This window comes from Brachyhypopomus gauderio, chromosome 2 (assembly GCF_052324685.1).
Source record: "Brachyhypopomus gauderio isolate BG-103 chromosome 2, BGAUD_0.2, whole genome shotgun sequence".
In the NCBI taxonomy this organism is placed as follows: Eukaryota; Metazoa; Chordata; class Actinopteri; order Gymnotiformes; family Hypopomidae; genus Brachyhypopomus; species Brachyhypopomus gauderio.
This window is the reverse complement of record NC_135212.1, coordinates 41,233,691-41,257,646: the sequence shown is the minus strand read 5'-3', so window position 1 is coordinate 41,257,646 and position 23,956 is coordinate 41,233,691. Positions and strand designations below refer to the sequence as shown.

Genomic DNA, 23,956 nt, shown 5'->3' with positions numbered 1-23,956 from the left:
CAATTATCGGGGCATTTTATATTTATAATTTACTCACTTTATTATTTGCATAATTATAGCGTTGTCGTTTGAGTAAGCTATTGCAGTTAATCAAACTGGATAAAATGTTTAATTGATTTACGAATTAACTAATGGTGTATTTTATAATAGTACCGTAAACGCACACAGCCAATTGAACGGTGTAGTATTAGCTAAGGGCGGGTCTTCTCGGCAGGAAGCGCTGGAGTCCTACCGCTGAAAAACGTCCAGTGCCCGTTGCCCGTTCTGTCACGAGCCTTGTTCGTGAATACCGATCCAGCGAATGGTTACACGGTTACGTTATTGACGACCTCGATCTGAACAGAATTATCTTTCCCTCAATAGACAAAATTAGGCGAATTGTCTCACCAAGAAATAGGACCGATCGCTGTCTGACCACGGTCACGTCGGTGATGTATTCTAACATTTGACATAGCTAGCCAGCTAGCTAGCTGTTTGGCTAGCTTGCCGCGCGTGACTCACGGCGAACGGGGAGATAGATTCATCATCTGCCGTCGCGTTTAGTTATTTAACAGCCACTCGGCGACAAAACCCTCCCAAGAATTTGTCATTAGTAAAATACAGCGATACAGACCGACGACTCTCGTCGTCACTTGGCCGTTGTAGACCGTTGACGGGTTTGAATGAAGTACCCAGCGGAAACGGCGGCGTCGTAGTTCGGTGTCATTAGGAGCTAGCCGCTCGCCTAATTAGCGACGCTTCTGACTTTAGCCAGCCAGCTAAGTTGGCCAGGAGATCCGCGGTACGGCGCATCTAGCTGGATACCATACTAGCAAGTTGGTTAGCCACTTTAGCAAGCTAGCGTGAGTAAAATAAAAAATAGTAAAAACCCGAAACGTCAAACGCCAGATTCCGTTTAAGTTAACGTTACGGTGGCTAGCAGTGCTATAAGCTAGCATAGCGCTCGCGAGGCACCGAAGGAACCGGAGACGTATTTTTTTTTTGCTAGCGAGCTTCGCCGCGACCATCTGAAAGTAATTTTGTTTCGTGCGAGGCCAGGTTGATAAAGAGACCCCTGCGAAAATGCCGGCCGTGTCGAAAGGAGACGGGATGCGAGGATTAGCGGTGTTCATTTCGGACATAAGGAACTGTAAGTGCCCTTTATGCTCTTGAGAGCAGTTGTTTGAGCCGCGTTGGTGTGCGGACTAGTTAACTGGCTGGTTACCCACTTTTACTGCACGGACTCGGTGCGCTAGCTGCTCATGGATCAACGGGAACGTCAGCTGCTCTCTGGTGCTTGGTCTTTTGCTGAATATACTGCAAAAGAAGCCATGGATCGCGCTGGCCTCGTTTAAAGCCATTTCTTTAAAACAGAAGGCGGGTTGCAAAGCTGGAGAGGTCATTTTCGCGGGCGTAGGAATTGCACAGATCTGTTCCCGTTGCTTTGGGTGTATTTGGGGAGGGGGGGGTAAGGCCCCGTTAGACACGGCCTGGTGATGGTGTGATGTAAGCACGAAGTCTTGTTGCACCGCTCCAGAACCGGGTGGGCCGTTAACGAAAACCGTGTTCTGGTTTTAGAAGCATAATTGAATCCGAAAGATAATGTCACGTCAACACGTGGATAATTTGAGGTTGATATCTGTCGTCGCCAAAAGGGACGAGCGCTTCTGTCTGTGCGATAATGCGCTTATCAAGCAGTTTCCATTCGTTGAGCGTTTTAAAAGTGTATTTCAGTGTCTTGTATAAATTTGTGTTGGACAGTTTGGGTCCAGATATAGATAATAGGACACTTGAAGGTTACACATTATATCACCTTGTAACATGTTTAGAAACTTTTTCAGGCGTTTTTATATGTTCGTTGATTTTAGCCACAGGGCATGTGTTGTATGTTTACTAAACGTGTAAGGGAATATACGCCTTATAAAATAGGTAGATAACCTCAAGGCATTTTATCAAGATTTTATAAGCTAAGGGCTGGCAAACAAACTACGTGTGTTTGCAATGAATTTTGTGTATTTTTTGTAAAATTTTATTTTGTGTTCCTCTTCTGTTGCACTTTTTCTGTCCATACACTTTCCCAGTTACATGGCATCATGTGTCCTTTAAATGCACTTATGTACTGGGGCGAAAGGTGTGGTGTCCTGGAACAGAATAGACAGAGAGCAAGGTGGCTCTCCCTTCCAGAGGATGCCGTGTGTCTTTGTGTTTCACTGCAGTCACACAACCTCAGGACAAAGCATGCATCATCAGACACTGATAGTTGTTTCGGAGTGCATTGCTTACAGTGTACTCTCCATCTCACAATTCGCCCAGATCTGTTTCTGTGAAGGTGAACCACTGCTGTTTTTTTAAATAGCCTCCATGTATTCATGACTAAGACCTTGACATAAAATTTACAGCATGTTGGAAATCTAGCCTACTTGAGGGTAAGAATATATTTGAAATCTCATCTGCATGTTTTATTTTGCACAGATCCTTATTCTAGTGTATGGTGTTTAGTCTTCTCAAGCCCCAACCTAAAAACAGCCTGCGTGAGCTTGAACTGAGCCAAGAGTCCTGTCTTGGCTCTGTCTGGTGTTTGGGAGGTAGGCCACGTAGCGGCTGAGGCGTGAGGTCCTCCAATGAACACGACAGATCTCAGCAAAGCTGGTTCCCGAAATGCATGTCAGCCAGTTGGTGTTTGAGAGCACCACACAGAGTCCTTTACTTTGGAGGGGTGCATCTCTCACATGCTCCCAGTTTTCCTACTGAGAGCTGGGCCTTGGAATCACATCTCCAGCATTGATTCTCAGATTAATTTAAGGGTGTTGAGAGTGGTAGAACCCAATCATAGAATGTTTAGATGAAAATAAACAATTGGTTTGGTATTATCTGAGCTACTGTAATGTATTTTTATTTTTAAAATAATAATTTAGATTAAAGAGGGTGGTGTTTAATCTAAGGCTGCAATACAAATCCATTTAATCATTATTATCACAGCAATGTCAGTCTTGCAATGGCCAGTATTATGTGTTGCACTATTCAGATGACAAATCTGTAACAAATCTTTTTTCAGTTGTTGTGGTCTGTGAGCACGCAAGCAAAATCCAGACGCTTCAGACAAGTGTTCTGTGATTTCTGCGTAAATCAAAGTATTTGAATACACACACTAGTTATTTTGCACTGAAACCATGTCACATCAAGGGGTATACTATGTGTTAATATATTGCAAGACATTGCAGTTACAATACAATCACAATAATATATGCCCATATCAAATAGCCATAGCTCATTTCAATTCATCCTGACTTGATCGTGTGATCTTCATTTCTGTTCTTAATGGAATTGTATGGGACTTGGGCCTCATTGAGAATGTACGGCTCTATATGGTTCTTCTAAGCTCCTCCTTTGTTCCCCATTGGTCTCCTTTCTGGCATATGCTGTCTAGAAATTAAGAAACATTTGATTGCTGGAGCTTGATGTCAAGTTTGATATGTCTATGAGGCTGTGATGTTATCGCTCAGAGCCTGACACTCTGGTGGCAGAGTACAAATTTCAATAGCTACCCCCTATTCCACTGTTCTCATAAACACTGTGGGCTTTCACAGTTTTAAAGTGTGTAGATGTCTTCTTGATGTATCTTTTTTTTCCTAGGCCAACACCCTGGCTTCTTGTAAGTCCCTGCCACTGCACTGGTGGTTAGCCAGTTCCTGGACCTAATCCCAGTTCACTTCCAAATCCCCTTTCCTACTCTTGCACTGCTTCTGTTTATCTCCCCGATTCTCTGCAGGGAGTTTTGTTTTTCCCTTCTGCTGCTCTTCTCTTTGGACAAAACTCTCCTATTTTAAGATGATACAGTAGGTTGTTTTGACTATTTAGGTGAATGTTGTACTTTTTGATCACACGGACATGGCAACATCCCTTGCCAACTTGGCTATTCGAAACACTTTGAGGAAGTTGAATATTACAAATGAGCCCCTCCTGGTATCCTGTAGCCATGCTGTCATTGGCTGGTTGGTTGTCATGGAGGTGCTAGTGTTTGACATAAAAATGCATCCGCTCTTGGTATTAAAAATCTTTTCAAGACAACTTGTTCAAGACCCCTGCACACAGCCCAAGTCCTTCTTTGCATTGCACAATCTCCTTGTTTGAGGTCCCATGTTTTCCTGTCTTCTGTATTGAAACTGTAGGACACAGTCTAATCTCAACCTAAATGACAAATGTGTCCCCAAAGTCTGGTGGTAGGTCATATCTAGGGTGTCCGTTAGATATGGTTGGGCTTTCTTTTACAATACCAGATATTATCTCATCTAATGTACTGGAGGTGCACTAAGTGGGGAAACATGTTCTGGCAGGTGACTAACACTGTTTTACACTAGAGTCTGTAATTAAGATAAACCCAACAGTCCATCATGTAATCATTTGTAGGAGTAGCATTTTTCAGAATCTGAATCAGACTTCATTGTGTATTTCCACATGCATGCAGCATGTCATTGGTTACATTGTAGCTCAGTTTTCATAATAATCTGCTGGCCTGTTTGGGTGTATAACACTTTGAAGTCATGTGTGGATGATGTTGACACAGTCTGATGCCCAGAAAGACCTTCATCTTCAGGAAGGTCTGTGTGAACCAAGCTGTGTGTTTTTCATTTTATTAGACGTGGAGTTTTTAATTGTGTGTATTTGACAATTTCAATATATTCTATACCTTTCCACATCTACATTTTCTCAATTGTTTGTCAAAATATTTGTTGGGGTAATATTTCCAAATGTAAAATATGCAGGCTAGGCTCTTTCCCCTTATTCCTGTCCTGTTTCTATGCTGTGATGGTTTAAGCAGAGGGTGATCAGGTGGGTCTATTCTTCTCCACAGGTAAGAGTAAGGAGGCAGAGATTAAACGCATCAACAAGGAGCTCGCCAACATCCGCTCCAAATTCAAGGGAGATAAGGCGCTGGATGGCTACAGCAAGAAGAAGTATGTGTGCAAACTGCTCTTCATCTTCCTCCTGGGCCATGACATCGACTTCGGCCACATGGAGGCAGTCAACCTGCTCAGCTCCAACAAGTACACCGAGAAACAGATTGTAAGTGGAGCATTCTGTGCGCACGCATGCACATGCATGCATGTGTGAGCTTGTGTGTGTGTCAGTGAGGAGAAACTACTTTCCTTAACTGTCCACCACCGTGTGCTGTAGGGGTTTGGGTCCCTTGTGCTAGCACCAGCCTGGGTCCTGTTGTGCGGCTCTGACACACCCTCACTGGGAGGGCAGGTAGCGTAGCGCTCGCCTGCTGCTCCAGGAGGGCGGTGCAAGACGGCATGCCGCATGACTCGGAAGTGCCTTTATAGAGCTGTAAATCGCATCATAAAGGATTTGGACATTGCATGTTATATTTCCAGAGAAGACTCTAGGTAATCCTCACGTTACGCCGTTACGTGGCAGATCGTGTTGCGTCTGTTGTAGTCACAGTGGTGTGCTGAAGAATCTGATGATGCCATCATGTTTGCAGGAGGACTTCCTGTGAAGTCGCTGTTTCAGTACCCTTGACTCGGATATACAAAGTCAAACGGCACCTTTTGTTCACTTGTGGAATAAATACAGAGTCACTCCTGTTTATGTGCAAGCCTTTCTGCTCATTAACGTTGTTCTTATTATAGCTTTAAATTCTGGCGTTTGGTATTTTAAATGTTTGGTTGTCTTAACTGCTACATATTGAAATGAGCTGAGCTGTGAACACTGATTTTCCACTGTAGTTGCACGTCGCTCAGCACAACAGCATTGAAGGTTAGATTTTCCAAATGTGACTTGGTGTGTGTTAGTCCTCCCGTTCATGTTTCCTGGAGCAACGTTGGCCTTGTGTCGTGCAGATGAGCAGTCCTCAGCACAGGAGAGGACTGAAGTGGAGATGTTTGTGAGGTGTTAGCTGACCTCTGAGCATGAGCCGTTTCATCCTCAGCTCCCCTGAACATCACACCCACCGGCTCCCCTTTTATCTGGGCCTTTCCTTCCTTTTTTTTTTTTGTATGGCAAGCTGGGTCTCTCTTTACAGTAAAACCCTAAAGTATATAGTGTATAGTTATTATACAGTATTATTGGAGTGTTTATTTTATAGTGTTTGTTCCGAATAGCAATTCAGTGTTTACATATAACTGTAACTTTGTTGTATTTGATCTAAGTTATTGCTTTATTGTTGTTAAGACATTAAACACTTAAGGCTTTAATGGTTTTCTGAGGTAAAAGACCATGTTCAAGCATGTTTTTATTGAAGATGGGCCCGAGATGATTCATTATAATAGAGTTGAGACTCAATTGACTCCTCTGTTCCGTGGATGTCTGTCTGTCCTCCTCATTGATTTTACGTCTTTCTACCATCCTGTCAGATTTGTGGCCGAACTCTCCCAGGATGTCTAGATTGCTGGGACATTAGGGCCATGTGGAGCGATCGCCGAGCCCATCTCATCCTTGACTATCATTTTGTAGATGGCCCACATTTCTGGGTTTAGTGCATGTGGCGTATTTTGAAAATATTTTCAGGGCAAGCATCTGTGCTGCTGTGTGGAGACAGGAGCTGTCTGACCGTTCTTACCAAGATGGGCCACTGTTGCACCGTTGAGATGTAAAGTCTGGTTTACAGTGTCAGCAGCCGGAAACTAAACTCTTGGAATATGATTAATTTGTTGAAATCACTGAATCCTACCACTTCCTGTTTGTCTTTTAGAAATATTCATATTCTTACTGCATCAGCCAGTGCTTTTGATGTCACATCAAGGGGTATTAGTTAGAGTTCTGAGTTAGAGCTGCCATGATTAGTCAACTATTAATTAGTCGACGCGTCAGGTTTTCTTTTTGGGGTTTTTTATTTTTAATTTTTTTTATAACTTTTTTCTCCAAACTGCTGCGGCAGTTTCCACTGACGCGCATGCGCAGTAGTGGAACCCGGGATAGGCAGTGGATGACATCCCAGGACGGTATACAGACAGGCTGTGGTATCGTGGCTACCCGGCTACAGAACTCAAAAGTGTGGGATCACTTTAAGAAAATGAAAGAGAAACACATGCAATGCAATATCTGCAAGGCAGAACTTGCCTTCCACCAGCACAACTGCGATGCACGAGCACCTGAAGCATGTTGTGGCTGATTGTGACAATAATGAAGAGGGATCGTCATCTCCGTAAACTAAACTGCTAGTTAGCTGCTAAAATTAGTGGAAAGAGAGCGTAGTACTTACTCATCGCGATAGCTGTAAAAGTTAACATTAGCGATTTGTATGTATTTGTTTTTGTGTTGTTTAAACCAGTGCCTTATCTTTATTTTAATAATTGTTTGTTGCAGCAAGCTGCATATTTCATAAAAGTTTTAATGAACTATGATATAAATTGTTTTTATTTATAGTTAGCATATAGCTGAAATCTAATGGTGGTTATATAATAGCAGCTGCATTCTAGTGTAATAAGCTGTATAAAAATAATCGTTTGTGGCAGCCCTATTCTGAGTGTGACAGTGTGTGGATGATTCTTATCTCTGCTTGTTTGGTCTGCGTCTCTGTGGATTTCTTTTGCGTGTTCCATGTCAATATTTAACAAACAGTGGCTGTGTAATGGTAACTCACTCTATGAAGCTTTTTATAATGTGTCTGAAGGCAGAGAAGCTTCAGCGCTGTAAATACCTGTTGGCAGAGAGCTGCTTGGCCTCATACTGGGTGGTCTACAGAGGCCCTGTGGAAAGAGAAGAGGTGTGTTTCCCACACAGTGAAGGTGGTTGGCTACATCCCTCATGCATTTGATGCTTGTACAAGCTGGCAAGCTGCTATTTCTCAACAGGACTAAGCCGGTTCATCTGGCCAAGAGGTCACTGACCTCCTGGACAGCAGTGCACTGCAGTCTCCAGCAACACTGAGTGGCAAACACGCATCTGCTCAGACTGCTGTTTGTCACTGAGAGATCATGAATGCCCCTGAGAGTTTTAGAGTATTGCAAACTTAAAGATTTTTCAACATGCTTGTGTGACTCTGCATTAAATACAAAACTATATGGAATCCAGACTTGTGTTGTAAAAAGTTCAAAACATCAGAAGTGGAACTGGAGCAGATCCGAGAGTCTTTATGGGAAGGTTTAGGAGGACTGTGTGAAGCCCGCTGAGCAGACACTGAGACACAGCGATGCAGCATTAGATGGATATTAATAATAGGAATTAATAATCTCAACCTCACTGTAAAGAGCTTTGCAGAAAAGCATCACAGTAAAGCAATTCGATTAGATCTAGGAGGAGTGTAGGAGAATAGTGAAAGTATGGAGTGTGGAGATGTTTCAAGCAGAGCTTTAAACAGGAGTGTAGAACAATGAGAGATTGGGGTAGTGTGTTCCAGAGCTTGAGGACCATGTCCAATGGAGGATGAAGCATAGCAGTGTCCTGAGACCCCTCTCTCTGCCTTGCACGCTCTCTCTCGCATGCTCTGTCTTTCTGGCTCTGGCGTTGTGTATATATATCTCTCTTGTTCAGCGTGAGAGAAACACTCTCCTGTGGTTCAGTACGTTTGTTGTTAGCGGTGAGGCCTGAAGCCTGGACAGGTCTGTGGAAAGATGACATTTCTGCTGCTCCGCGTCTATTGTGCGTGTGCTTTACGTCATTCCACCGTTTGGCAGGCTAGGGCCATCACCGCTGTCTGAGCTGCCAGTCACAGCTCTCTGTCTGAGCTCCCAGTGACACTTTGACCTCCCTGCAGGCCTGTACCAGAATGATGGTGGTTGACCCAAACCCTCATTGATGTTAGCCTGTCTGTCTATTCAAATCAAGCTTTATTGAAATGTCTTCAAATCTCTCTCTCTCTCTCTCTCTCTCTCTCTCTCTCTCTCTCTCTCTCTCTCTCTCTCTCTCTCTCTCTCTCTCTCTCTCTCTCTCTCTCTCTCTCTCTCTCTCTCTCTCTCTCTCTCAGGGCTATCTGTTCATCTCTGTGCTGGTGAATAGCAACAGCGAGCTGATAAGGTTGATCAACAACGCCATAAAGAATGACCTCTCGAGCAGGAACCCCACCTTCATGTGTCTGGCCCTGCACTGCATTGCCAATGTGGGCAGCAGGGAGATGGCGGAGGCCTTCGCTGGGGAGATTCCACGCATCCTTGTGGCAGGGTGAGCACCCCAGAATGTACCAAAACAATCGCAGGGGGTGGGGGAGTATAGGTAAGTAGGAAATTGTGATAGGGAGTGTCAGATCCTGCAGAGTGGGATGAACAGGGAAATGGGAGAGTCTTATGTTAGTGTTTGCATTAACATTAGAACAAGTAGCTACCTATCCAGCACTACATATGAATGTTATTATGTCAGCTGTGTACATAAACTCCACACAAAATCATGAGTCATTCCAGGTGCTTGACCTTTAATACTTCCTGAACGGCCGAGGAATGAATGGTCTAGAAAATGTTTTAGAAAACTTGTGCTATCTAAGATTTTAGCATCGGATTTAGAATACACAGGTTGTCGTGCTATCTCTGTTGCGGTGGAAGGGGTTGCAGTAGCAGTGTAAGAGAGCTCGTGAGAGTTGGGTAAAGAGAAGTGTGCTGTGAATAGTTAGAACCAGCGGAAACTGGAGAGGAGCAGCAGTAAATCTCTATAGTCGGTCAGGTAAATGTGCTGAGCTGTGCAAACACCATTACTCAGTACATGTTCATAGGAAGTGACTGAAGATGGGCCAAGAGGGTCTTGGGAAAAACAGAAAAACAACGAAAACATGAAGGGAATGAAAGGATCAGAAGGACAATAAAGCTGCGATTAAGAGCAGGAAGAAAAGACAAAACTTGTCCACATATTGTCCTCATCTCAGCTGACCGAGCCTTTATAGCTGTAGAGCAGGTGTGGCATCTGCTGGTTGTCGGACCGCGTGCCTGTGTATTTGACAGGGATACCATGGACAGTGTGAAGCAGTCTGCTGCCCTGTGTCTGCTGCGGCTCTATAAGACCTCCCCGGACCTGGTGCTCATGGGAGAGTGGACCTCCAGAGTGGTGCATCTGCTCAACGATCAGCACATGGTGGGTGTGGCTCAAGTGAATGTTTTTATTGCAGGATCGTACAGTATTTAGCCGACCCGCCCCTTCTTGCATGATGGTGGCTAGCTGTTGCTTTGCTGTTTGAGTGCGTTTCCTGTTGAGTGTCACCTGGAGCGTGTGTTTCAGTTGTCTGCTGTATCACTCCACCATTGGCTCCTGCACATTTCAGGGTGTCGTCACTGCCGCCATCTCCCTCATCACCTGTCTCAGCCAGAAGAACCCCGACGAGTTCAAGACCTGCGTGTCCCTTGCTGTCTCCCGTCTCAGCAGGGTATGTGTCTCCCTCTATCTCTACATTACCACTCTGATTTATTCATTGTTTGTGTACACTAGTCTTGAATTCCACTGGAAGACTATAGATCAGAGGTCACCAACAGGCGGACCGCGGTCCGGATCCGGACCCGAACGCAGTCCTGTCCGGACCCAATCTCATTCCTGATTAACTGGATACGCACCCAAATGCCATCCCATCCGGACACAGAATAAATTGTTAAAAATATTTTAAAATTTTGATGTGAGAATAAATTTTAAACCGGCGCATTTATTTCAGCGCTATTGAAAAAAACACTCCGTCACGAGTGTTACGTCCCCCCCCCCCCCCCCCCCCCCCTTCGCTCAACAACTTACGTTCGCCACCCCCCCCTCCCGTCCCCCGGACCGCAGGTCAGAACTATTTGCCAAATTTGGCCCGCAGAACAATATAGTTGATTGCCCCTGCTATAGATTTACTTGGCACTGAAGGAATGACCAGCGGCTACAAGTTTAATCCAAAGGTTGCACAAGCATGGCTGTTCCAGGTCAAAGGTGGAACCCTTGGTGCACATCTGAGCTTCTGCCGTACCTTGATTTGTATACATATGCTCACTGTTGCGTCCTAGTGTTGAAATTAAATCATTACTTTTTGGGTTTGTTTTGTTTTGGTTTTTTGCCAGAATAATGCATTAGAGGCAAGTGTTGGCTGAACTGTCTTTGCCAAAAACAGATTTGTGCTGTGTCTACTCACATATCAGGCTCTCTGATTTAAAGAGTCTAGGAGGCAGGGCTAAATTTCCTTTCTATAACAAAAGGCAGCTTTGTGTATGTGGTTCTAAGTCATTTGAATCATCTGAAGTACCTGTGACTGCTTTAATTAAACCTTTAATTAAAGATTCCTTCTCTCAGAATGTGCAGTCTTTTACAGACTCCTCCCTTACATCACTTCAAATTTGCCAATAAAATCCATACCCACATTTAGCGAATGGTGGCTCCTTCAGAAGGACTCTTTCTTTAAGCAGATATGCCACTTTTGCTCTCTGACGTCTGCCTGACACCATCTGATCTCTATTTTGAAGTAACTGCATTTGCACTTGTTATTCAGGGTTTTCTTCAGTGGTTCAACATACGACTTCTTCCTGAATGCGCCAGTTTGTGAGCCACAGTGTTTCATGCAAATCCTTTATGGGAATAACTCGGACAAAGGAGACTTGCAAATTCTATCATCTCATGCTGGATACAATTCACACAGTCATCATTCTTTACCAATATCTGGAGCTCCAATTCTAAAATACTCCATTTCCATGTGCTTTGGCCATCTTACCATTTTTCTTACAAGTTTTACATGCATTGAATTGGTAGAATTGCTCTTCTAGTTTGGTGTGTTTAATTTATACAGGCTTTGAACTTGAACCTGTCATCCTCATACACAAAAAAAATGTTCTTGATTGTGTTCACATCTACTGGGAAGCTAAACTGATTCTCCTCAGTAGTTTTCTCAGTGGAGAATTTGCATGATGACACTGCGCCAAATGTAGTCAATTCTGTATTACGCTGTAAATTTCTCTTGCATCACCTTCACTGCAGAAACTCATCGTGCCTTTCTGAAATCTTGATTTGATGGCTAAATGTCCATCTTTCAACATGGTTGAAGTGCTCATGATGTAAATTTTTCTTCTCTTGACATGGAAGCTTATTCTGAGCTGAAGCCTTGGTTATAATGCTTGATCAGCAAATTCTCCAACCTGGCATCAAAAAACAATTAGTAGTTGCAACAGAACCACTTCCCTTAAATTTAAGGAAATGCCTTTGACAACCAAGATCATTGAGAGGCTGTCCTTTTCGTCTTTTAATTGGTAAGGGACTGTCATCTTGCCTGTTGATCAAAATGTATATTTCCATAACTTTGTGCATTGGTTCCAATGAGTAAATCAATAATGGAGTCAATAGTTGGAATGTTAATGTCCTTTTGATACAAGTATTGATCAGTGTCACGCTATACTTGTGCTGTGCTTAGACACAGACATTGTATTTTATGTGTACACACCAGGCAATGGAATAAATTTGTCACTGTTGAGATCACAAAGATTCTTCCAGACTTGGTCACCAAACTTTTCAATTCTTTACTTAATTCATAATCTATAATTATTATTTTTTTCTTGCAAGTTTAGCACTCTAAATTGTAAATGCAAAATGTGGTTGATCTGATGGGATCTAAAATGTGTGTTAGACTATCTGATTGGATTTTTGGCTTTTCACCTTCACTGTAATGGTAGAAAAGAGACTCTTCACGACTGGGCCTAACATGGCCACAGGTTTGTGGTGAGGCAGCCACCACAATTTTGAAAGACTTATTGACTTCATCCCAAAGTTTAAGGAATTTTCCATTGTCATGTTTATCAATATTAAGCCCTCCAACATTCTAATCTAAATTACTCTTACATTTTGGCCATGTGGCCAACGTTCAACCAGACAAAGCAGATTAACTTTGCCTTAATAAAATCCATTTTGTCCATATGTCTTGACTTTTAAGCACACATCACTGATATGGTTATTCTCTTTACAGGAAGCAGAAAAGCCAAGTTTGTACCTCTCCTTCCTGTACTGTGGTAACAGTTGTAGCTGTTCCTATTCAGTCTCTTTTTATCTGATTTGAAGCACAGCCATTACTCAACATTTGACCAATCATTTGTGAGTGTTACCCAACAGTGGGTCAGAAACAACCCGCACTTGTGTTCTAAATCCTGTTCTTTTTGATACATTACAGCACCATCTGATGAATGAAAAAACAAGCAAGGCTGTAGTGTCTTCCCCTAGGTGTCAGTCCATTGCTTTGTCCTTGTATGCTGATGCAATTTTTATTTAATTTTCAAAATGTTCTTTTTAAAAGATTCCATTTTGTTTCATGGCCTTGTTGAGAAGGATAGTGTGATAGTGTCAGCAGCTACAGGTGTTTTTGTTTTGTTTTTTTTGGTTGACAACTGGTGTTGGAGAAGGCATGTGCAGACTGTAAGGTCAGAGGTGAGCACTGTGGAACTTGGTCAAGCTTTTCTTTTCCTTTTACATGCATACCGTCTGATACCGTGACAAGTACGCTGTTTGCAGGGAGTTCAGTAGTTCTTTTCTTGCTTTCTGGTCCTGCCCCACCAGTGTGTGTTGACGTCAGAATTTTGTGTCTTACCTCCACCGTACCACAAGTTCAAAAGCAATGAATCAGCAGCTCACAGTCTCACAAAGCATTAGCTTGCACTTTCAAAGCACAGATTACAGTAATATTTTCGACCAATGTAGCACTTTCAAGCACAGCTTCACCACAAATCCACAGTTGGCAAGGTCAAGCACAGTCCCTCTTACTTCCACAAAGAGTCTCCACACCATTTGCCGTTTTCTAGTTTGTTGGGTCATTCTTCCACCAGACTGTTGGAGTTCGGTCTCCTTCTAATGCCTTCTCCAACATCTGATTGTACAGTCCAAGGATCTCCATGTTTGTTTTGTTAGAGGTAACATTTCTTTGTGTAATGGTATTGTTTGTTTCTACTCACAAATTGAAAGTCATTTGTGCACTGGGTTTGTGCAAGCACTGAAGGATTGACCAGAGACTCTTTAGTCATTTACAAGTTTGATCCAAAGGCTGTGCAAGCATGTTTGTTCCACTGCGTTTATTTGTACTTTCCAGTAAAACACCTGTGTGGTACATGTGTGTTTCTGCTCTATCTGTGTTTACCTGTGCACTGTTGCCTCCTAGTGTCAGTAAAATTATCCAGTTGAAACCCAAGTCAATCTAGCACCTACAGTTGGGTAAAAGCTCTTGCGTTCCACTTGTGCCATGTTCCATAGTACAGAAATCTCTCTCTCTCTCTGTCTGTCTGTCTGTCTGTCTGTCTCTCTCAGATTGTGTCCTCAGCCTCCACTGACCTCCAGGACTACACCTATTACTTTGTTCCTGCCCCATGGCTCTCCTGCAAGCTACTCCGCCTCCTGCAGTGCTACCCTCCACCTGAGGATGGCGCCGTCAAGGGGCGGCTGGTGGAATGCCTCGAGACCATCCTAAACAAAGCCCAGGAGCCACCCAAGTCCAAGAAGGTCCAGCACTCTAACGCCAAGAATGCCATCCTGTTCGAAGCCATCGCCCTCATCATCCATTACGACAGGTACACACCTGCTTTAGTTCACTGAGCTCTGATGGTGCTACTTGTTTCTTTCAAAGTCTTTTTTTGTTTGTTTGTTTGTTTGTTTAGCTGATGCTGATTTATGAGAAAAAGCAGTGTGTGTTCATTTCTCTCTCTCTCTCTGTGTGTGTGTGTGTGTGTGTGTGTGTGTGTGTGTGTGTGTGTGTGTGTTCAGTGAGCCCAACTTGCTTGTGCGGGCATGTAACCAGCTGGGCCAGTTCCTGCAGCACAGGGAGACCAACCTGCGCTACCTTGCTCTGGAGAGCATGTGCACTCTCGCCAGCTCTGAGTTCTCCCATGAGGCAGTGAAAACTCACATTGAGACAGTCATCAATGCTCTGAAAGTGAGCACGCACGCGCGCGCACACACACACACGTCACATGTGGGCTCTTCGTGGGACAGGCTCTCACTCTTTTGAAAGAGCCTTTCTTTACACTGCGGTACTGTGCGGTTTCTAATGTTTCAGTGTGCAGTTTGGTTTGGAACTTATCTCGCAGGTCTCATTCCCACTTTGACAAAGTTGTAAATCTGTTGTCTTTTGAGTTAACTTGATGTACGGAAACTGAGAGAGAAAATAAATCCCTTTAACAACAACCACTTTCAATTATTTAATTGAGGAGTCAAATGCTATTAAATGTATTAATAGTATTTAATTAGCTGCTGTGGGTGGATATAAATCCAAACCTACTGTTTTTGAGCACTTGTGCTCTCTCATTCAAATCACTTTCTTTTTAACTTTGTAATTTCTTAATAATGAGAGTGATAACTGGAGAAAAGAAAAATGAAATAAGTAATATAACCTATTCATATACACATCTACTATAAACTGACCTCTCTCTCTCTCTCTCTCTCTCTCTCTCTCTCTCTCTCTCTCTCTCTCTCTCTCTCTCTCTCTCTCTCTCTCTCTCTCTCTCTCTCTCTCTCTCTCTCTCTCTCTCTCTCTCTCTCTCTCTCTCTCTCTCTCAGACTGAGAGGGACGTCAGTGTCCGCCAGCGTGCAGCTGATCTGCTCTATGCCATGTGCGACCGCAGCAATGCCAAGCAGATCGTGGCCGAGATGCTGAGCTACCTGGAAACTGCCGACTACTCCATCCGTGAGGAGATGGTGTTGAAGGTGGCCATCCTGGCTGAGAAGTACGCTGTGGACTACTCCTGGTACGTGGACACCATCCTCAACCTGATCCGCATCGCTGGCGACTACGTCAGCGAGGAAGTGTGGTACCGCGTCATCCAGATCGTTATCAACCGCGACGATGTGCAGGGATACGCAGCCAAGACGGTCTTCGAGGTACGCTCTCCTCTTGGCTGCCGCCGCTTTCTCTTGGCTCCGGCTGCAGGTTTATTGCACGATTGACCTCTGACCCTTGACCTCAGGCGCTGCAGGCTCCAGCTTGTCATGAGAACATGGTGAAGGTGGGTGGGTACATCTTGGGGGAGTTTGGGAACCTCATCGCCGGTGACCCCCGCTCCAGGTGAGGCCTCATCACGCATGCCATGGCCCTCACACACCCAGGCTTTCAGCATGTGTGTCACTCATGCTAACAGACCCTTGATGCTGTCTCACTCTGTTGGTTTTGTTGTTGTTTTTTTTTCTTGTTTTCTGTCCCCGCACCTTTTCCCTGTGTGTCTGTCCACCCCTTTCTCCCTCCTTCTCTCCAGTCCTCTGGTTCAGTTTAATCTCCTGCACTCTAAGTTCCACCTGTGTTCGGTGCCCACGCGTGCCCTCCTCCTCTCTGCCTACATTAAGTTCATTAACCTGTTCCCGGAGACCAAGAGCACCATCCAGGAGGTCCTGCGCTGTGACAGCCAGATCAGGAACAGTGATGTGGAGCTTCAGCAGCGGGCAGTCGAGTACCTCAAGCTCTCCTCCATCGCCAGCACCGACGTCCTGGTGAGAGGACGCACTCGAACACACTCGAACACACTCGAACACACTCAGACTCGTACACATGCACTTGTTCTTGAACAAGTGTTAAGTAGGGAAATACACTATAATAAAGCTAAGGTGATATTTCCCAGTCGCACTACAGAAAGTATCTTCACTGGTGTTGAACATTTCTACTGTTGGTCCAGAGCTTCTAGTTTATACACATTTAGAACAGGTGTGCGTGTGTGCGTGACTGGGCATCTACAGGCCACAGTGCTGGAGGAGATGCCTCCGTTCCCAGAGAGGGAGTCCTCCATTCTGGCCAAGCTGAAGAAGAAGAAAGGTCCTGGTGCTGTGTCAGCCGGGGAGCTGGAGGAGGGCAAGAGAGAGGGAGGAGAGCTGAACGGGGGAGGAGGAGGCGGCGAGCGCCCTGGGGACACCACCGCCATGGCTGCCTCCAACGCCGTGAGACACACACACACACACACACACACACACAGGCCCCACATGCAGCATTCCATCTTAACGGTCTCCTTTGAGTTAGGCCTAGTTTACTTGCAGAAGGTTCTTTCATGGAGAGACACCTTTTCTCGCTTTTGCACATACTCTCCTTACACACATGCTCTCTCTCTCTCACACACACACACACTCTAACATTCTCTGCAACATTTAGCAGACACTGTTGTCCAGAGTGACTGGCAATAGTGCTTAATTAAGGTAAGCAAGTGGAGGAATGGTGATTATTCAAGTGCCTTGAAGTTACTATTGATTATGCAAGTGCTGCTTGAGACAGTGGGTCTTTAGTTTATGTTTGAAAACGGCAAGAGATGAATACAGTTCTTTCCTCTCACTACTAATACAGACAGGAGCAGTGAGGCATGTTTTGTCTGTAAAAATGGGAGGGGGGTTCAAAGTATGCTGTACCAAGGGGGGGGGTGTGTGTGTGTGTGTGTGTGTGTGTGTGTGCGCGGTACAGTGTGGGGCAGAGGAGGTCCGTTTTCACCTTAGTAAGCAAACGTCAGAGTTTTAAATAATTTATATTGAGGTTGACTACAGGAAGCCAGAGGCGGGGAAACGACAGTTTAGAGTGTGTGAGAACTTGGAAAGGTTGAATGAGTTGTGCAGCGGCTCCTGTGGCATCTGCAGGGAGGCCTGTCTGCAATAAGATCCAGTCGTCTGGTCTTAACATGACAAGACTGAACAGTCAACTGCGTATCCAAATGCTGCTGATGTGGAGATAGACACCTTAATAAGGAGACCTGTACAATGGGGTTGTGTGGAAAGGGATAAGTTGGTCCTCAAAGGAGATGTCCAGATCATGATGCATGGAGGAATTGCACATAAATGTCACCTCTCTGGCTGAGGTTCAGGTGAGGATAGCCACCTATGATTAGGTGAGACAGGCGTGCTGAGATGTGAGTCAAACTGCTGCTATCTGATGGAGTGAGGAACATGGCTGCTTCTGTAGAGCGACTAGAACGAGAGAAGAGTGCCAAGAACTGACCCTAGGGGGACACCTGTGGAGAGGGGCAAATCCTCTCCCTATCATTTAACTTTCAACACACACATTCTGTGAGTCTCTCTCTCTCTCTCTCTCTCTCTCTCTTTCTTCTTTTTTTTTTTTTTTTTTTTTTTTTTTACTGGCCAGAGGCCCACATTGTCTCATATAACTGAATTGCTACGCTTGCAGTACAGTGGGAAGTGAATCAGCAGAAAAGTGAACCTTCCCAAGGAAACGCTTCCTCTTTTACCCACTTTCCCTCCCCCACACACACCCGGCTGTCTGAGTCTTCCATGAGTTTGTAGAAGTGCTGTAATATTTCTATGATGGATGGTCAGTTTCTTCTTTCCTCCCCACTCTCTCTGTCTCTCTCTGTCTGTGTCTCAGTCCACTCCCTCTCCTTCAGCTGACCTCCTTGGCCTTCGTTCAGCTGCACCGGTCAGTGCTGCTCCACCCAGCGCAGGCAGTCTATTGGTTGATGTCTTCTCAGAAGCGGGGCCTGCAGCTCCCGCTGCTGGTGTCCATGACGATGGCTTCCTAAGGTAAATGGAGAGGTTGCTAATGAATGCTGTTGCCTTCTTTCTTCTTCCTGGACAAATTAAGGCTAAACGGCTTTTAAAAGCTAATTTTGGGAAAGCACTCTCAGCCTGCGACTGTCCCGTCAGGCTTTCTGCTCTGCTACTGTTCCACTTTTCTCTCACGCTTTCTTTGTGTTTTCCTCTGTGTTTGTGTAACCTTTGCATGTCTTTTATCTTGCTGTGTATGTGACTGTCTTTCTTTTTCTTGCTTTCTCTTTCTTTTTCTCTCTCTCTCTCTCTCCCTTCTGTTCGTGTGTGTGTGTGTGTGTGTGTGTGTGTGTGTGTGTGTGGATTTGGGTGAATGCCTGTACGTCTCTTGTCCTCAATTGTCATTGGACGATGGCAGAGATCTGGAACCTCCCACTGAGAGCTCTGACTCCTTATTGGCTGAGGGTCCTGGTGACTCGGAGTAAGAGGCCAGTGGTTGGCTACTGTGTCAATATCGAAAAATGGAGAAAAAAAAGCCACATAACATACAAACACTGGAAATTGCTTATTAATTATTAATGTTGCAATAGATGCCTTAGGCGGAACTGTGTGGGTTGCTGTATTTGTGCCAGCCCAGATGATGAAAGGTGTTTGTGTGCTGTGATGTTAGGCTTTTAATGCAGGTTTACTGTGTGGTCTGGGCTGAGTCTCAGTGCAGTCACTAACCTCTCTGCTTTGTGTCGTTTTGTCCTCTCTCTCTGCTGTCTCTTGCATCATCGCTCTGGCTGCTGCTCGTCTCTCTTGTCTGTCTTTGTTTATTTGTTTATTTACTTTTCAAAATTCCCTCTCTTGATTCTGTTCTGTAACCCTGCATGCTACCCTCTGAATTCTTCTACCCATCTCTGTCTTCATCTCTCTGGGGCTCTTCCTCCTCGCTGTTCTCCTGCTCTCAGCTCTGCCCCTCCCTCTGTGGTGTCTGAAGATCCTGCTCCTCCTCTGCCCGAGTCAGATGAGCTGCTTAACAAGTAAGAACCCCCCTCCCCCCCACTCCATCTCCCTCCATCTCCACTTATGTAGCTGTGGTTCTGGTCAGTGTGGATGTTGGTTGGTGTTTAATGTCCATTTGTGTTCTTTTGCATGCTCTCTCTCTCCACCGTCCCCTCTCCAACCCTTTCTCACAGCTTCAACACCTAAAAGTTTGTCATTTTCCAGTTAAGCTAATAATCTTACCTCTTTATGTCTCCCTCCTGGTGTTTTCTCTGTCCTGCAGGTTTGTGTGTAAGAATAATGGAGTTCTGTTTGAGAATCAGCTCCTTCAGATAGGTATCAAGTCTGAGTATCGCCAGAACCTTGGTAAGTTTCCAAACTCCTTATGAAATATTGTTTTACTTGTTATTGCTTTATTAAATAACTTTTTGGTCTTTTTGCGGAAGGCATGCAAAAGAGTTGCGTAATGAGTGCTGTTTGCTGTGTGCCTGCAGGGCGGATGTACCTGTTCTATGGCAATAAGACGTCTGTGCAGTTTGTTAGCTTCAGTACCACAGTGAACTGCCCAGGAGAACTTCAGAGCCATATCCTTTACTGACGAGGTGGTGTGCATGCATGCACATGCATGTGCCTGGGAGAGGGTGTGAGTGAGTGAGAGATTGAGGGGTGTAAGTAGACTGCATGTGTGCGTATATCCATCCTTGACTCACCCCACAGCTGAACGTGCAGCTGAAGCCTGTGGACCCTCTGGTGGAGGGGGGCGCTCAGGTGCAGCAGGTCATCAACATCGAGTGTCTGACTGACTTCTCTGACGCTCCGCTCCTAAACATCAAGTTCAGGTGAAGTGTTTTATTTACACAGTGATGCTTGCTTGTGTTCAGAAGTTTTGAACAGTCGTCTGTGTAACCAACGATGGACCCTGATGCCCTTTGTCTTTCATGTCTTCCTGTAGGTGTTTAGTTCTTTGTTCTAGCTGTACCTTCATGTTCTTCGCATAGAGTTCCTCACACATCCTAATGTACTGTGGTACCTTTCAGGTATGGTGGAGCTCTGCAGAACCTCTCCCTTAAGCTGCCAGTCACCATCAACAAGTTCTTCCAGCCCACCGAGATGTCCTCTCAAGACTTCTTTCAGAGATGGAAACAGCTCAGCCAGTGAGTGTTTGGGTCTGGGTGAGGATGTGTACCAGATCATGAATACAGCATTTCATATAGATCTACATGTTCTATATAGAACATGGATCATGCATAAAGTAATCAGATCTAAGTGTTCTATAGTATACAGAAGGGGGTAAAAGAAATAATAACTCTTTGTGTCTCAGGCCCCAGCAAGAAGCCCAAAAGATCTTTAAGGCTAACCACCCCATGGACACAGAAGTGCTCAAAGCTAAGGTATGACCCCTCACACACACACTGCAGCTGCCTGTGGTAGGATGCCTTCAGTGGGCACTCAAAGCATTATGGGAAGTTTATTTCTATTACAGTTTGGGTTTTCCAGTTTTTATGGGTTTTGAATTATTACTGGAATTTAGATTTTAATTGTAATTTGATGTAGGAAGTACTTTTATTATTAAGGATTTTTTCCCCTGTGTCCCCATGTGTGTGTGTGTGTGTGTGTGTGTGCGTCCATGCGCATCTGGCTGTGTAGTTGCTGGGATTGGGCACCGCCCTGCTGGACAATGTTGATCCTAACCCAGAAAACTTTGTGTGCGCTGGTGTGATCCAAACCAAGGCTCAACAAGTGGGCTGTCTGCTCAGACTGGAGCCCAACGCACAAGCCCAGGTATGTCTGCCGTTGCACATGCCACGTTTGTACACACACGCTTACCTGCACACTCCTTAAAAGGAGTGTTAACAATGCAGAGGACTTTTTCCCGCTAATTCCAACTGGAATTTCATCAGCTTGCCTGCTCCAGAGTTCCTAAATTTATCTCACAGTACTTACAATGCACATTCTCAAATCCACATGACCGTGCAGTGTTAGTCGTCCAAGGGGTAGTAGTGGAAGCTTGTTGGTCTCTGTGTTCTACATCTCTGTTGCTGCATCACGAACCAGGTAACATGCGTTGAGCTCTTTCTCATGCACACGCAATCTCGTTGTCTCTCTCTGTGTGGAACCAAGGGTTCTTTTAACTATGGTGTGAGTTCAGGATTTTCAATCCCTCTCTGTGTGCGATTCATCAGTTTTAATTGCAATTATCACCTGTGCTTACATTCACCATGTGCATACACAGATTTATATACTCATGCAGAACACCGTGTGAACGGGTTCGTCTCTGACCACTATTGCTTGCATGTCCTCAGATGTATCGGTTGACTCTACGCAGCAGTAAGGATACTGTGGCCAAGCGTCTTTGCGAGCTGCTGTCAGAACAGTTCTAGAACTCCGTTTCTAGAACCTGCGCCTGGACCATCACCTTCTAGAACAGACACCAAGACCAGACCAGCGTTCCACCTTCCACAGCACTGAACAAAGAGTCTCCAAAAGCACTCGCACATAAGGGAAAACCAGCTGCCCAAATGGGGCAGCAATATTCCTGTCCTAATTCTTATAATTATGGTTATTATTGTATATTATCATCAGCGCTACCATTCTTGTTTTTATTGGTGTTTACTTGAGAGTGAGCATTGAAGTAAGTGTGTGTGTTTGTCATGTGTGCGCGTGTGTGGGGAGTGTGTTAAAGGAACTGTTTTTGTTTTCTTCATTCTGCCTGAAAACCCAATGGACCTGTGCTTGTGTTGACAGCTGGTGTGTGTCGTGGGTCATGGAAAGAGTGAAGGAGAGGGAGGGACAAAGAGATCTGAAAGATTCTCCCCTCTTTTTCTCTCTCTCTTGTGTGTTCCGCAACATTTCAACCTGTAAGCATTCCTGGGACGTACTTGGGAGAACGCTCATGCACACGGACACACACTCTTCTCACGTGTCCCACTGCACGCCTTGGTGGAACATTCCGGGGAGGGGGGGGGGGGGGGGTTATCGTCCTTCCTCCTCAATGTGGGGGGGAAAACCGAACACTGCAACTAGAGTACACTAAAATTAAAAAGCATTTCCTTCTTTACTAGAAGCCTGAATCACTAATGACCCATGTTACCCCCAATTTGTTTCCCCTCAATGTTATTTTCCAGAGCCAACAGTGCATATGTCAATGGTGGGGGATTCTGCAAGTGTTTAATTATTTTGTGTCCGTTTCCAGTCCCTGACGCTATTCCCTTGAAAGCTAGTGCTGAGCTGTGCATTTCAGAAGGCCTGGAGTGTTTTTCTAGGCCCTGCCCCGATCCCAGTGCCTGTTACTCAATCTCTGTCTAGGCCCCGCCCCATCCTGCTACCTATTTCTCAATTCCTTTGTAGGCCCCATCCCAGTAGATGTTAGTACCCATCACGATTCCATACCTGATTACTATGATGTTTATGAATAAATATATATATAAATACAAATATATGAAAACATAAAAATGATTGTCCATTATGGTTGGGTTTCTATGTTTTGATAGTGAAATTTTGATGTGTTTATATGCAGTCTGTTTTGTTTTGGTTTTTTTGTTTTTGTTTAAATTTTTTTGGGACATTCCACTCATTGTTAATATGTAAGGAGCATGGGCAACAATATTTAGAACAGGTTCAAAGTGAAAGTGGGTGGTCGGGAAATGGGAGCGAGGAGAGGAGAGCAGGTGGATTGGGAGATGTCTGGTCCGCCAGTGGGTTTCTGCCTGTACATGAGTACAAACAATACTGAAACGTCAGTTCCTTTTTCTTTCTTTTTTTTTATCACTATAGAAAGTGAATCTTTGGAGCAGTGGTCGTGTGCCACTGACCTCCAGCAGAGCGACTGACTGATGGCAGACTTACTGACAGGAGCTTTGGCAGAAAAACGGGAGTCTCTCAGTGTGTAGAGTCCAGTGCAGTTAATCAACAGTTGAGTTCAACTGGGTGTGGTTTTGAACAGGGAACTTATCAGACTCTACTGGACTACAGATCTCCAGAAACGGAGTTAGGCACTCATCATAATGTAGCATTTCTTCAGTATGCGCATGTGCACACACGGCTGGAGGATGAGCTGATCCTGGTCCAGCTAGATTCACTGACATTTTCTTTGTGTTCAAGTCAAATCCTGCAAAAGCACTTACCCCTGGGAACACTAGTGAGTGAGGTTTGGCACACGTCCACATCATCTTCAGACTGCGTGTGGATCACCATAGGGCTTCAGGGGGGAGAGGTTGAGACGCACACACACAGGACCAAAGCGGCTACCAACTGTCAATCACAAATACAGGGATAATGTCATAATTGTGAGGTGAGCGAACGTGTGTCTGTGATGTGGTTGTTTGAAAAAATCTGGGAATTACAGAAGTCACATTACTTCAAATGAAGGTTTACTATGCCTCCCTCACTCCAGAACTGATGTGATGGGACTGTCATGGTAGTTTAGGATCAATGTCGTATGGGTGGGTGTGTGTGCGCGTGCGCGTCTGTGCAGTATCCACTAGATAATGCCGCCCCGGTGTATAGGTGTTCTACCTGTCTGATACCTGTGTTAGATTAAATTTACTCTGTACTGAATAATGTGAAAGTAAACTATGCCATATACTCCAGCTGACTCTCTTCTGTGTGTATATCGCTGAATTATACATGTCTTTCATACAGCTATAACTGCAGAGGTCAAGTTTCAAAGGGCTGC

The 23,956-nt window shown here is 44.7% G+C and overlaps 1 protein-coding gene across 4 annotated transcripts; it reads left to right on the top strand.

The window, feature by feature from the left end:
- The first annotated feature begins 219 nt into the window (after positions 1-219).
- On the top strand, positions 220-23,870 carry ap2a1 (adaptor related protein complex 2 subunit alpha 1). 4 transcript variants are annotated; one of them, XM_076996246.1, is made up of 21 exons: positions 220-1,129; positions 4,832-5,043; positions 8,891-9,084; positions 9,852-9,981; positions 10,169-10,270; positions 14,143-14,402; positions 14,596-14,764; positions 15,388-15,708; positions 15,795-15,892; positions 16,080-16,311; positions 16,555-16,752; positions 18,176-18,330; positions 18,713-18,775; positions 19,248-19,319; positions 19,565-19,647; positions 19,776-19,866; positions 19,998-20,120; positions 20,319-20,435; positions 20,603-20,672; positions 20,929-21,063; positions 21,585-23,870. In XM_076996246.1, exons 1-21 carry the CDS (start codon positions 1,063-1,065, stop codon positions 21,660-21,662), a joined length of 2,970 nt encoding a protein of 989 aa, XP_076852361.1. In that variant the 5' UTR covers positions 220-1,062; the 3' UTR covers positions 21,663-23,870. The 4 variants fall into 4 exon arrangements, with proteins under 4 accessions (XP_076852361.1, XP_076852370.1, XP_076852379.1 ...); XM_076996250.1 differs by lacking the exon at positions 220-1,129 and adding an exon at positions 2,460-4,577; XM_076996255.1 differs by lacking the exon at positions 18,713-18,775 and having other exon boundaries at positions 221-1,129.
- The last annotated feature ends 86 nt before the right edge of the window (positions 23,871-23,956 follow it).